The sequence below is a fragment of the Giraffa tippelskirchi genome, chromosome 4, assembly GCF_054371585.1.
Source record: "Giraffa tippelskirchi isolate mGirTip1 chromosome 4, T2T-mGirTip1v1.2.pri, whole genome shotgun sequence".
In the NCBI taxonomy this organism is placed as follows: Eukaryota; Metazoa; Chordata; class Mammalia; order Artiodactyla; family Giraffidae; genus Giraffa; species Giraffa tippelskirchi.
In genome coordinates, this window is record NC_137278.1 from 194,222,589 (window position 1) to 194,236,107 (window position 13,519).

General features: G+C 33.8%; 1 protein-coding gene across 3 annotated transcripts; it reads right to left on the bottom strand.

The window, feature by feature from the left end:
- Positions 1-2,718: 2,718 nt before the first annotated feature.
- Positions 2,719-13,290, bottom strand: LOC145545030 (killer cell lectin-like receptor subfamily F member 1). Of its 3 annotated transcripts, XM_081588517.1 has the most exons (7): positions 13,089-13,290; positions 10,747-10,845; positions 9,163-9,318; positions 6,310-6,449; positions 5,410-5,522; positions 4,466-4,537; positions 2,719-2,934 (listed from the first exon to the last, which is right to left on the bottom strand). In XM_081588517.1, exons 1-7 carry the CDS (start codon positions 13,171-13,173, stop codon positions 2,826-2,828), a joined length of 774 nt encoding a protein of 257 aa, XP_081444643.1. In that variant the 5' UTR covers positions 13,174-13,290; the 3' UTR covers positions 2,719-2,825. The 3 variants fall into 3 exon arrangements, with proteins under 3 accessions (XP_081444643.1, XP_081444644.1, XP_081444645.1); XM_081588518.1 differs by lacking the exon at positions 4,466-4,537; XM_081588519.1 differs by lacking the exons at positions 4,466-4,537; positions 9,163-9,318 and having other exon boundaries at positions 13,089-13,173.
- Between the last annotated feature and the right edge of the window lie 229 nt (positions 13,291-13,519).

A 13,519-nucleotide genomic window follows, 5' to 3' on the forward strand; every position in this document is an offset into this window, starting at 1 on the left:
CTTTTGTAATTTGTCCCAATGAATCATATGTACCCAGTAAACTTTTCAGTTTTCTATTAAGTTGCTCAAATGAAGAAATCACATCTCTTCATTATTATACACTCAGAATACACTATGAGGCCCAGTAACACAAAGATATTAAGCTTCAAAAATATGTTCTAATTGGCCAGTGAATAACCATATCAATGATATGGATTATTACTTTTCAATGCCTTCCCTAAGAACCGAGAGTGGCTACAGCAATGTGAAATTGAGGGACTTTATATTCATAGACTCTGTGACTAACCCAGAAATGCCATGAGTCAACACTAACATTTATTTACTGCCTTAATTTCAAACTAACTTTCAAGTGAGATCATTTAATCATGGGTTCTGTCACCAATTTGAGAACAAATTTACTTGGTCCCTCAATCAAAAAGCTCATCTTAAAATAAAAGTAATAATAACAGCTTTATTATGTAGTTGGACCAATTACTTGAGACACATTTAAATCTTTTATCAACGTTTCTGGATCATGGCGAGTGATAATAACTGTAGCTTTATGCTATCACACCATGATAATAATAGTAATTTTAAGCTCTGTCAACTGGGAATTCCAAGAAAATGAAATTTATTAAGGTTTACTTCCTTTTCTCTTTGACAACAAAATCTTGAAATGATGTAAAAAGGATAAACTTGAAAGTTCATATGTACTTCTGTCTATAATAATGCAGGTTGACAGAGACCAAGCTGATGCTGAGAAAAATTAGAAGAGCAGGATCCAAACAAACAAAAACAATTTTTTTTAAAGCATTGGAAAGTTTTCAAGGTAAATGGTGAAACAGGAAAGATTCAAAGAAGTGAAATAACAATTTGGGAGTTACTCTTCTCCTAGCAGTATCTTGGTGAAGAGTCACCTGCTCAGAATCTGGGGAGAAGGCCATGGCCAGGAGACACAGTCCTAGTTGAGATAAAAATTGCTGCCAATCCACTTGAAAAAATCCTGAAGACAAAAGAGGTCCAAAGAAATAAGGTTAATATTTTTCCTTCAAGCTATTTGCCAAATTACTAAACTTCACAAGGAAAGAGGCTAAGAAGGAAAATGTGAAAAGCAGAGTGGCATTTTGAGAGTCATGTAGCATTGAGGAGAAAAACTTCAATCTCCAACAAGGAAAGGAGCTTTAGTAATAATCCAGGCTCTCAGAATTTCTAGAGGTTTGGCCATAGGTGCTAGGATAAATAAGAAGTGGTGGAATGGTAGAAAAAAACAAAATATTAATTGATTACAAAGATAAAAGAGAAACTTTACAGTGAAGTTTGATAAAATGAAAGTGAAAGTCACTCAGTCATGTCCATGGGTGATCCAATGGACGGTAACCTGCCAGGCTCCTCTGGAATTCTCCAGGCAAGAGTATTTGAGCGGGTTGCCATTAATAGGCACCACATTAACCATGTGAACAAAGTAAGCATCATAACAATGGAACAAAAAACTGCATCCTCTGAAAGAATGAACAAAGCTTCACTACATTACTGCTCTGCTATTCCTGCCAAGGAGACATAACTTGAACATAACTATAAGAAATAATCAAAAAAAAAAAAGAAAGAATCAAACAAATTTAAATTGAAGAACATTTTACAAAATATCCATCTTGCAATATTTAAAAGCATCAGCTTATGAATGTCAAAGGTTAAGGAAGTCTTCTAGATGTTAGGAGATTAGACAAAGTAACTAAATGCAGAAAATATTTCTGATCTGGATATTTAATTCAAAAGAACATTATTTGACAATTGGCAAATGTTATAGCGACTTAAGAGATGGTAGTACTGTGTCAGTATTAATTTGTTGATTGATAATTGTATTTTAATTAAGTAGGTTATGTTTTTTGTAGGAAATACATATAAAAATATCCAATGATACTTGAAATTTTATAATGAAATTCATCAAATTGGCAACTAATTCTCAAAAGTTTTGGGGAAAAGGTAAGGTTTTTCCCCTGTACTTATAGTCTTCGTATAAGTTTGTGATAGTATCTAAATTTAGATAAAAATTGCATAAAGTCAGCAGCAAACCAACAACATTAACACTTTTTTACCCAGAATATCTAGTTTTAAAGTTTACACCATAGAAATAAAAGTGCTACCGTTTAAAAAGATATTCAGAATACTGCAGCATAGTTTATAGTAGCAAAAATCTGAAAAAAAGTTAAAGTTAATGTTCATCAATAAAGGAGTGTAAAATATAAAGCCATGTGCATGCATGCTAAGTCGCTTCAGCTGTGTCTGACTCTGTGCGACCCTATGTGCCACAGCCTGCCAGGCTCCTCTGTCCATGGGCTTCTCCAGACAAGAACACTGAAGTAAGTTGCAATGCCCTCCTCTAGGGGATCTTCCGGACCCAGAGATTGAGCCTGTGTCTCTTACATCTTCTCTTACATTGGCACACAGGTTCTTTACTACTAGTACCACCTGGGAAGCCCCATAGGAAGTCACTCTATGATGCAACTCAGAACTATATGAAATTTGCATAGGATATTGTTGACATTAAAAAAAGTAAAATAACAAAAAAGCAGACATAATTTGTTCACATTTGTTGTAAAAGAAAAGATGAATTACATTACGAATATAAATGTATGGGTTCACTTTGGATTATATTATCACACAAAGAATCCGAGGGTATATTTTAGATTGTTAACATGAGTTACTCTGTGACTAGGACACATGAAAATGACTGAGGGAAAATAGAGAAGCCAGGTTGGTGTTTAATTGCAATTTTAAATTCTTATTCCTAAAGATTCATGTTAGATCAAAACTTTGATCCTTGATAACACACTGTCACTTTTAAAATTTTAATATTGGCAAATCCATTTGAAAACACTGTTGCAAGTTTCAGAGTAAATTCCATTTTCCTTGATGGCAGCACAGCTATTTTCTTGAGCTGGACCTTTTATGAAAAATCTGAAGGGGAGAAAATAAAGATATTATTCATCGTCATTGCTGAAGACATCTATTCAGTCTCAGTTAAAAACCTCCCTTAGTTAGAAGATAATTCAAATATTCAAGACATTTTCAATACTTAGAGTCATGAAACATTTCAATACTCTGTAATTTAGCATTATTGTCTGTGATAGAGAATTACAAAGTCTGTTTGTAAGTGACAGAGCTAAGAAGAAATCTGTGCCCCCATTTTTATCCTAGTATTCTTTCCATTGTTCCATGTCATCCATTTAGATTAAAAACTGGGAGTAAGGCACATGGGTAGCTCATTAAATCTTTCTTGGTTTTTCATATCCATTTGTACAATAGTGATACAAATATTTACCTCATTATGTTGCTACAGAGGTTAAATGACTAGATGTTTGTAAAGAACTTGGTATACAAACTGACCTGCTTGCATTGGTGGTTCAGTGGTAGAACTCTCACCTGTCACAAACTGATCCATGTAAGCCCTAAATAAATTATACATTTATCATAATACTTAACCATAAAGCGATGTGTTGAATACAATAATGAAGTTATATATAAAATATTGTACTGTTAGTGATTTATTCTCTTAAGAATTTATTTAAACTTAGAAAAAAGGTTTAAGAAGGGGTCACAGAAAAGATATACATGATTTTCAAAGCTTCCAGATTAATAACGGAAAAGTAAGTATTGGACTTTCATATTGGAAAATACACCTACATTTGAATTTATATATGTTTACACTTGAATTTTGTATTGAATGTTTTTGAACAAAAATCCCTAGGCATAGTCCAGAGTTAAAACTCAATTCTAAAGGTAGTGTTTAGTGGATTTGGCATGAGGAAGAAACCTAAGTTAGCATCTTCATAAGTAGCCAATCAGGTCATGTCCAGTGATACAACTTAGATCTCACCCATAATTTTATTCTCCATTCCAAATAATGTCTTCAGTTGACTTCATTAGATTTAGTAATTTAGTGCAGTGAGATAGAAAATGCGTGTGTTTGTCGTTCAGTCATGTCCAACCCTGTGCGACCACATGGACTGTAGCTCACCAGGCTCCTCTGTCCATGGAATTCTCCAGGCAAGAATACTGGAGTAGGTTGCTATTCCCTTCTCCAGAGATAGAATATAAGTAATATTTAATAATGAAACAGGAGTGAAAGGACAGTAACACAATAGTGTTCATTAACCAATAGTATTGGTTACCATAGTGAATGTTTCTTATCACTGCTGTAATAAATTGTCAAAAATTTAGTGGCTTAAAGCTGCACAATTTTTTTATCTTACAGTTCTAGATATCAGAAGCTCAAAGCTGGTCTTAAAGAACTAGAATCAAGTGTCTTTGGAGCTGTCTGCTGCAGGCACTGGGGAAAAACTTGTTCATTGCCTTTTGCAGGTACTGGAGGTTGCTTACACTCCTTGGCTATCAGACAACTTGGACCTCTGCATTTATTTTCAAATCTCCTCCGAGCCTGCCCCTACTTTCTCCCTCTCATAAAAACTTGTGATTACATTGGGCTCACCTGAATAATCCAGCATAACACTTCTGTCTCAAGATTATTAATTTAATCACACACTTGAACTCTCTTTTAGACCTAAGGTAACATTCACAGAATTTGGGAATTAGAACATTTAGGGGGACCATTACTTTGCCTACCAACATAGGGATACTATTTGAGTTTACTGGATCTACTATAGTATAATATAATTTTATAAATTAATACAAGTGCACAAAAGCATTCATAAAATTTTCAAAATCTCAATAATCTCCTGCAGCTGCTGAGAGCATTTAGGATTATTTTGTTCTGTCTTGTATTTCTTATGTATTTTTTTAGCATTGTGATGATCTTACAATACAAAAAAATCACGTAGAGTTTTCTTTTTTTAATTACTAAAAATGACTAAAAGGAGCATTGATACCAGGGATGGAACCAAGGGGGAAAAGGGAGAGGATGAGATTGGGACTGACATACATATACTATGGATACTATGTATAAAATGTATAAAATAGGTAGCTAATGAGAACCTACTCAGGGTTCTGAGGTGACTTAAATGGGAAGGAACTCCAAAAACAAGGATGTATAGCTGATTCACTTAGGTGTACAACAGAAACTAACACACTATTTTAAAGTAACTATAGTCCAATAAAATTAATTTTAAAAATAAAAATTAAAAAATTTTTGAGAACTTTGAAAGCAGAAGACTACATTGTTTCAGTGTACCTTTCCATACAAAGTGTGGGTAGTTTTTAAAATCAGTAAGTGAACAATTATTATTGTTTTCAAGTCCTTTTGCTTTAAAAACCAAACCAAAATTTGTCATTATTCCAGCCAACATTAATTTTCATCCTTTCGAATTCTTCAGTACCAAGAACTATTAGAGTTCATTTTGATATATTTATAGATGCATTAAGGAGATAAATTCTCTGATAGACAATAGATCATATTGCCTTTTTGGAAAGACTCACATCTTTGAATCCAAAGGAGAACCATCCACCCAGGTCCATGTTCTTTTCAGGGAAGTAAAGTTAAGTCCAATCCACACGTAGTTTGATTGTTTTAGAGTTTTCCGTATAAAAGCCTAAAAAGTGGGTGATGAGTAATTAAATGAACAGGATAGCTTAATGATTTAGACATATAAAGTAAGATTTTAGAATTCTACTGGACAACTCATATTCTACATGAGGACTCTTATACTAGTCAATCATCTTATTTACACGTACATTATATATCATATGGACTTCCCTGGTGGTTCAGCTGGTAAAGAATCTGCCTGCAATGTTCGATCTGCCTGCCTGGGTTCGATCCCTAGGTTGGGAAGATCCCCTGGAGAAAGGAACAGGCTACCTACTCCAGTATTTTGGCCTAGAAAATTTCATGGACTGTATAGTCCATGGAGTTGCAAAGAGTCGGACACGACTGAGCAGCTTTCACTATGTATCATGTACCAGAACATATGCTGTGAAGTGAAAGTGAAAGTGGCTCAGTCGTGTTTGACTCTTTGCGACCCCATGTAGCCCACCAGGCTCCTCTACCCATGGAATTTTGCAGGTAAGAATACTGGAGTGGGTACCTGTCCCTTCTCCAGGGGGTCTTCCCAACCCAGCAATCGAACCAAGGTCTCCTGCATTGCAGGCAGATTCTTTATCAGCTGAGCTACCACTACTTGTAAATTAAACATCAATATTCAGACCATAATTACCCCAAGTCAAGGGAAGCACTGGATTCCAGCTCAGAAGTTAAAAGGGCACCAAAAGTTCAGTAGCCAAGATAAAAGATAATTTAATGAAAAGGTGGGAAGAAATTTGAGATAAGCCATTTTAATTGCAAAGCAGCAAGTGTCATAAGCCTGACACTAAACCACTTACCAGCTCAAGTTGGTTCTGAATAATTAGTAGATGAGATTTTTGCCCCAAACAATATCTATAACTGTCACTCCAACTTTTCATCTCATTAGAGAACCAATAGCACTTTTCTTGATATTTCAGCCATTCTGATGAGCACATTCCTACAAATTGACAGTGAAAATACTTGCATATTGTATGAAAAAGAGTAGAGCTATCATAGCAAAGTGTTCAGACTCAGACAAGGTATCCAAAATACAAATAAGAGTCCATGAAAATGAAGAAAACTAACTTATTTTAAAATATTTCTTTTATATTTTTGTCTGTGTCAGCTCTTCATTGCAGCATGCAAGCTTCTCTCTAGTTGTAGCGTGCAAGCTCAGTAGTTACAGCATGCTGGGCTAGTTGCCCTGGGGCATCTGGGATCCCACTTCCTCTACTAAGGAAATAAACCACACCACCTGCATTGGAACTTAGATTCCTAACCACTGAACCATCAGGGGAATTCCCAAGAAAATTAATTTAGTAAGATGAAGCAAAACCTGTGTGTGTGTGTGTGCTAAGTCACTTTAGTTGTGTCTGACTCTTTGCCTCCCTATGGACTGTAACCCACCAGGCTCCTCTGTCCATGGGATTCTCCAGGCAAGAATACTGGAGTGGGTGGTCATGCCCTCCTCCAGGAGATCTTCCCTACCCAGGGATAGAACCTGCATCTTTTATGTCTCCTGCATTGTTGGTAGATTTTTACCACTATTGCCACGTGGGAAGTCTGAAGCAAAACCTAGACAGACATAAAGGGATTTTTTTTCATGTCATAATCTAATATGATTACTAAAATAACATGTACCAGTCAAGATATATATAGCATTAATGCTATGAGAGATTAACTATTATCTATACCATTTGCTTAGCACTTACCCATGTAAATTTTTAGAAATCTTTCTCATTGTTTTATGTGTGTAAATTGTTCTTTAATATCTCCTTTTTGATATTAAGTAATATTGAGATGAATAACAGTTTTTTATACTCTTTATAATTGCGGGTCCTTTGATTTTCTTAAATTTAAATTAAGGTATTCTCAAATCAAAACTGAGACGTTCAGAATAACAATGAAGAAAAATGTGGTCTAATATAAAAATATAAGCATAAATCAACATAACTATTCAAACTTGTGGCCTTTACAATCTCTTTATTTTCTGAGACAAAATTTATGTAACATAAAATTCACCATGCTAGCCATTGTAAAGTCATTGTAAAAGCCATAGGTTTTAAAACATCCAAAATGTGTGCAAACATGATGACTATCTAACTCCAAAATACTTTTCTCACCCCAAAATGAAAAGAGGAGTTCGGGATTTCTCTTTTGGGTGATGAAAATGTTTTGGAAGTAGACAGATATGGTAGTTGCACATTTGAATGTCATAATGTCTAATTTTATATAATTATGTTTGTTAACATTACCTAAGTAAGAAAATTTACAGGAAATTAATTTCTTATAGTTCAATTATGTAGTATTCAGACTGACTCTAATGAATGCTTAATGGTGTCAATTTGATCCTATGTTTACCCATCAAAGCTTTCTTACTTCTGAAAAAGTTTCATTACATAATGAGAAATTAGATAGCCAGAGTATAAAAAAGTGGTAAAATTATATTTCAGTTGGATGAGAACTTGTACATGTAACAGACAGGTAATCCGAAAGAAAAGAGTGTTAATAAGTAAATATAATATATATGACATTTTAACATGGGATAAGGGAACTGTAAACTAGCAGATTTGAGAAAAATTCTTTGACAAGTAGTTATAAAATAAATCAACTATACCTTTTTCACATATCAAACTATCAAATAAAAGTCAACGATCCAAAGAATTAAGTGTTAAAAATTTAAACTAAAAGAAAAGTTGGAAGTAAGAAGAACAGTTTCCCAAAATTCTGTACGGTTGGAAGTTCAAACTTTAAAACCATAACAGACTTACTGTAACAGACTGTTAACTGTTACTTACTGTTACTTACTGTTACTTACTGTTACTGTTACTTACTGTTACTGTTACTGTAACAGACTGTTACTGTTACTTACTGTAACAGACTTTCTGTAAGCCAGAAAGAAAAACAACAATACAGTATACTAATGCATATATATGGAATTTGAAAGATGGTAACGATAACCCTATATGCGAGACAGAATAAGAGACACAGATGCATAGAACAATTTTATGGACTCTGAGGGAGAAGGTGAGGGTGGGACGTTCTGGGAGAATAGCATTGAAACATGTATATTATCATATGTGAAACAGAACACCATTCCATGTTCGATGCATGAGACAAGGGCTCAGGGCCGGGGCAATGGGATGACCCAGAGGGATGGGATGGGGAGGGAAGTGGGTGGGGGGTCCAGGAAGGGGAACACATGTAAACCCATGGCTGATTCATGTCAGTGTATGGCAAAAACTATTACAATATTGTAAAGTAATTAGCCCCCAACTAAAATAAATAAATTTCTAAAAAAAAACAAAACAACCATAACAGATAGTCTGTTAGATATAATTACTTTTAACCATTTTGTATTTGAGAAAAGGATAAATGAGACAAAAAATACTTATTTACATCATTCCTTATGATCACAATTAATTTTCCATGTTTATACATCTTAATATAATTTTAAATTCCTAGAGGGAAGGGGTTTTTATGTTGTTTTACATCTCTCCCCCCAAGACAAAAAAAAATTTAAAATATGTGAATCAAGTTTTGAGTAAAAAGTTGATTTATATCAAATCTTCATTAATTTAGTCTACTGCATACCTGTTCAATGGGATTTTTTTCAAACTTAGAAAGTCCAAAAGATTAAAGGTGATAGAGGCCGAAGCCTTGAGAGATACCTTTATGATCTGTAGCTCTTGAAACACAGTGGCCTACATCCTTCTTATGTATATTGTCTCTCGTGTCACTGCTGACTTCCAGGTATCCAGTATCATCATGCTGGGTGATGTTTGAATTATTTCCTTTTAGGCATTTTGGCAACACTTCCTGAGAAACTTGAAAAGAGGATTGTTTTAGGGTTGGGAAAATATCTTCTCTAGGCAATGTCTCAGAGACAAATTCTTTGAAAAAATTCAGATGGTTGGAACAAGAAATAACCGAAAGGATAATGACAAATTCTCTTTTAAAACATGTCTACGTTTAATGAAAAGTGAATTAAATTATTACACAATGAATTCATGTATAACACATGTATTTGCTGAGGATCTATTCTGTGCCAGGCATTGTCCTAAGAACTTGTCATACAATAGTAAATAAAGCAAAGTTCTAGTTCTAGGGGTTATACATGCTCTTCCCATGCTTTCTTTCCTTTTTTAAGTGCACCAACAGGTCCATTTTCATTCCTTTTTTATTTTATTATTGGAGTATGGTTGCTTTACAAATGTTGTGTTAACTTCTGTTGTACAGCATAGTGAATTAGCTATATATATACATATATTCTCTCTCTCTTGAGCCTCTTCACCACCATCCCACCCCTCTAGGTCATCACAGAGCACTGAGCTGAGCTCCTTGTGCTATACAGCAGCTTTCCACTGCTGCTGCTGCTGCTAAGTCGCTTCAGTCGTGGCTGACTCTATGCAACCCCATAGGCAAGCAGCCCACCAGGCTCCTCCGTCTCTGGGATTCTCCAGGCAAGAAGACTGGAGAGGGGTGCCATTTCCTTCCCCACTAGCTGTCTGTTTTACACATGGTCATGTACATAGGCCAGTGCTACTCTCTCAGTTCGTGGCACCCTCTCTTCCCCCTCTGTGTCTGCAAGTCAGTTCTCTACATCTGCATCTCTATTCCTGCTCTGCAAATAGGTTCATCAATACCATTTTTCTAGATTTCATATATATACGTTAATATACAATATTTGTTTTTCTCTTTCTGACTTATTTCACTCTATATGTTGTATTTAGCCCAGTCTACCCTAATTTTTTTTTAATCTGTTTCTTCCACTAAAATATGAGATTTCTCACCATGACTTTTTTTTTTTGATTTGAAGGATTTGTAGCAATGTTTGGAGTCTAAAGATTGCTCAGCAAATATTTGGACAAAATCAAGCGTAAACTGAATTCAACCTTAAATAATAATGTATGATTTTTTAAGAAAAATAATATAATTCAATCTATTCACAGATATCTAAGAAACCCTGAAGTATGATTTCAAATACATTACATATACACACACTTACATACACTTTTCTCCTAGTAAACTGTATGCCACTCAAAGACAAGATATGTACTTGATTCGAATACTTAATCAATATGTTACTGTGGGGCATAATATATTGCTTTATACATAGTTAAATCATTAAATCTTTAAATTTAATCTCATTAAATCTTTGTTAGTATAAAGAAGAATGAATGAATATGAAAAGAGTAATAAGAAACAAGTAAACATTTTTCATATTTTTATTTAATTAAGATCTTTTAACTTACCTAACAGACTCAGGGTGATCAAAGTCAAAACCAAAATACCATTTAGTCCTCCAGATATCCCCAATAAGATTTTATATCGGTGTGACATCACAGAACAGTCTGACAGATTAATCACATAAATTAGCTTAGAAAGTACATTCCTGTGAAGTGATGGCAATTGTAATAACAGAATTGTACACAATATGGGTTTTGAATATCATAGAATATTAGGCAATAGAAACATAAACCCTAAGGAAACAGAAAAATACATATTTATCTTATTTAGCAATGATACTACTCCGGATGATCAGAACGGTGGGATGAGAAAAGCTACCTTTGAAGTTGCCAATCCTGGTCAAGAAAGAGTGTAATAAACCACACAGAACAGTATTTCAGGGAACTAGTGCACACCTTTTCTCTTATAGTAATATTAACAAAGATAGTATAATAAGTTTTATCAGAATTCAATTAAAGAATATTTTACATTTCCCAGATTGCTTTTGGATATTTTGATATACTACTACTGACAGTCAATAAATTTCAACACATGTAATAAAATGCCATTATGTTAAAAATCTAACAAATGATTATCAGAAAATGTTAGGATAAAGTGTAGAAGCCTATTCAAATTCAACTCAGACTTAATTATTTCTCATAAGTATTATAAGATAACTTTCAAAATACGAATTTGAGGCATGTTAAATTCAGCATTATGAAGAAAATAACATTTTCATTACCCTGAGAAGTGGTATAATTTAACTTAGAAGATTAGAACACAAGCACTTTATCATCAAAAATAAATGTATTTTAAACAAGCAAAATCCAATGACCTTTAAGAGTGTTCACACAAAAATCTTAAACATATTAGAGTAGTCAAAACATACCATGATCATGTTGAATTTATTCTAGGAATACAAGAGCTGTTCAATAGTAAGAAATCCATTCATCTCACATTCATAGAGCTTGGGGAAAATATATCATCATCTCACAAAAGCAAAAAAAACACAAATGATAATATCCACCATTTTATGCTCAACATTAAAGCTGAAATCGATGGACACTTCTTCAAGAGAACAGTTCTTCCCCTAATGAAGCTAATATCATACTTAACAGAGACACATCACCAAAATAAAAAGCAAACAAATGAAAAATCACTATATCATGAATACAGACTTGAACAAGTGGAAATTCAGCCACGAGTGCTTTGAAGGCTAAATGTCAGAGATAAATGTTCCTTAGGTTTATTGATAAATTAGGAAGCATTTAATATGTCGGACACGACTGAGCTACTGAACTGAACTGAACTGAACTAATATACCATAAAACTACATCTGTTTGTTTTTTATTTTGTTGTTTATAATGAAAGTGTCTGTAAAATGTATTATGAAATTATTTGGAAGAACAATCAAGTGAGAATAGTTAAGTAACCACTGAAAAAGATGGAAATATAAAATTGTTGATTAGATTGAAATGTCTTATGTCTAATTCCCAACTTTACAAAATGTTAGCAAGGTTTACTAAATACCAGCAAAACATATTAGTAAATAATGATTATTAGCATGTGCCACTTAAACTACTAGGAGTTGCAGGTTTATTATTTTATACTTTCCTGACCTCATTTTCTGTGCTAAGACACATTTTGGTTTACAGATGCCATCTACAAACTGAATGTGAGAAAAGTTTTCACGTAAGAGCCCCTACATTTTGTGGTCTTTCATGTTAATATCTCTATTGTCCAAACAAGTTTTTTCACCTGATGAAAAACATATTTTAAAATTTTTGACTAGCTGAATTAAAAGTTGATATTTAAAAATGTCATTATTTTATAAATGGTAAAAATATGAATGACCGGCACCAAAGGTTCACTTTTTAATTATTAATTTTAACTAGATGTGTATATTTCTTAGGTATATCCTTAATAATATGAGGCAAAATATTACTTCAAAGCAAATAACCGTTAGTCCCATATTGATAAAGAGAAAGAGAGAAAAGATAGACGTAGAGACAGAGAATGGGAAATATCACAAAAATGAAACAGTCCAAGAACAGAAGGAAAAACAGAATAATGGAAATTACTATCCACATTAATATTCACATGAATATTATTGTTCAGTCTCCAAGGCACGTCCAACTCATAGCAACCCCGTGGAATGCAGCATGCCAGGCTTACGTGTCTCACACTATCTCTCAGAATTTGCTCAAGTTCATGTCTATGGCAAGGCTCATAGATTTACCAAGTTTCTCAAACCCCTTCACCATGACAAGGCAGTGATCCAAGAAAAGGCATATGAATATTAACTCATAGTAAATCCTTACCCACATTAATCCACAACAATTAAAAAAAAAACACCTGAATTCCATACCTTGACATTTAAATTGAAATGTTTGGATAGAACTCCTTTTCTTCAACTGTATATTCAAGGTCATGTATGTTTCTTCATCTTGCATCTTCAAACGTGAGTGAAGGTGTATGTAAAAGTGTATGTTTTGTTTTTTTTAAATATGCAATAAGAGAAGAATAATAAACCCACTGCTAATCAGAGATTGTCCTCAAATGGTCCACTCAAGGTGCATACAACGGGTTCACAGTTTCATCCACTGGTGAAAACCTCAAAGGAAATGTTATTTTTAATTTCCGAGCAAAGATAACACATAATTTCTCAACTGTCCACCACACATTGAACTTAATATAATGTTTTTTTTCCTTTTAAAACTTCCTCCTGATAAATTTGTATGGTCAGAGAAAGGAAAACTGTACCCTTCTTAGAGCTGAGTTAATAATAGCTAGTTGGTC

What these genes read in the sequence shown, in the direction of transcription:
- LOC145545030 (XM_081588517.1), bottom strand. Translation starts at nt 13,173, where the DNA reads ATGCAAGATGAAGAAACATACATGACCTTGAATATACAGTTGAAGAAA. An exon ending in GATCACCCTGAGTCTGTTAG is followed by an intron (nt 9,319 to 10,746) that starts GTAAGTTAAAAG and finishes CCTCTTTTCAAG; the next exon opens with TTTCTCAGGAAGTGTTGCCA. An exon ending in AAGAGCTACAGATCATAAAG is followed by an intron (nt 6,450 to 9,162) that starts GTATCTCTCAAG and finishes GTCAATTTGTAG; the next exon opens with GAATGTGCTCATCAGAATGG.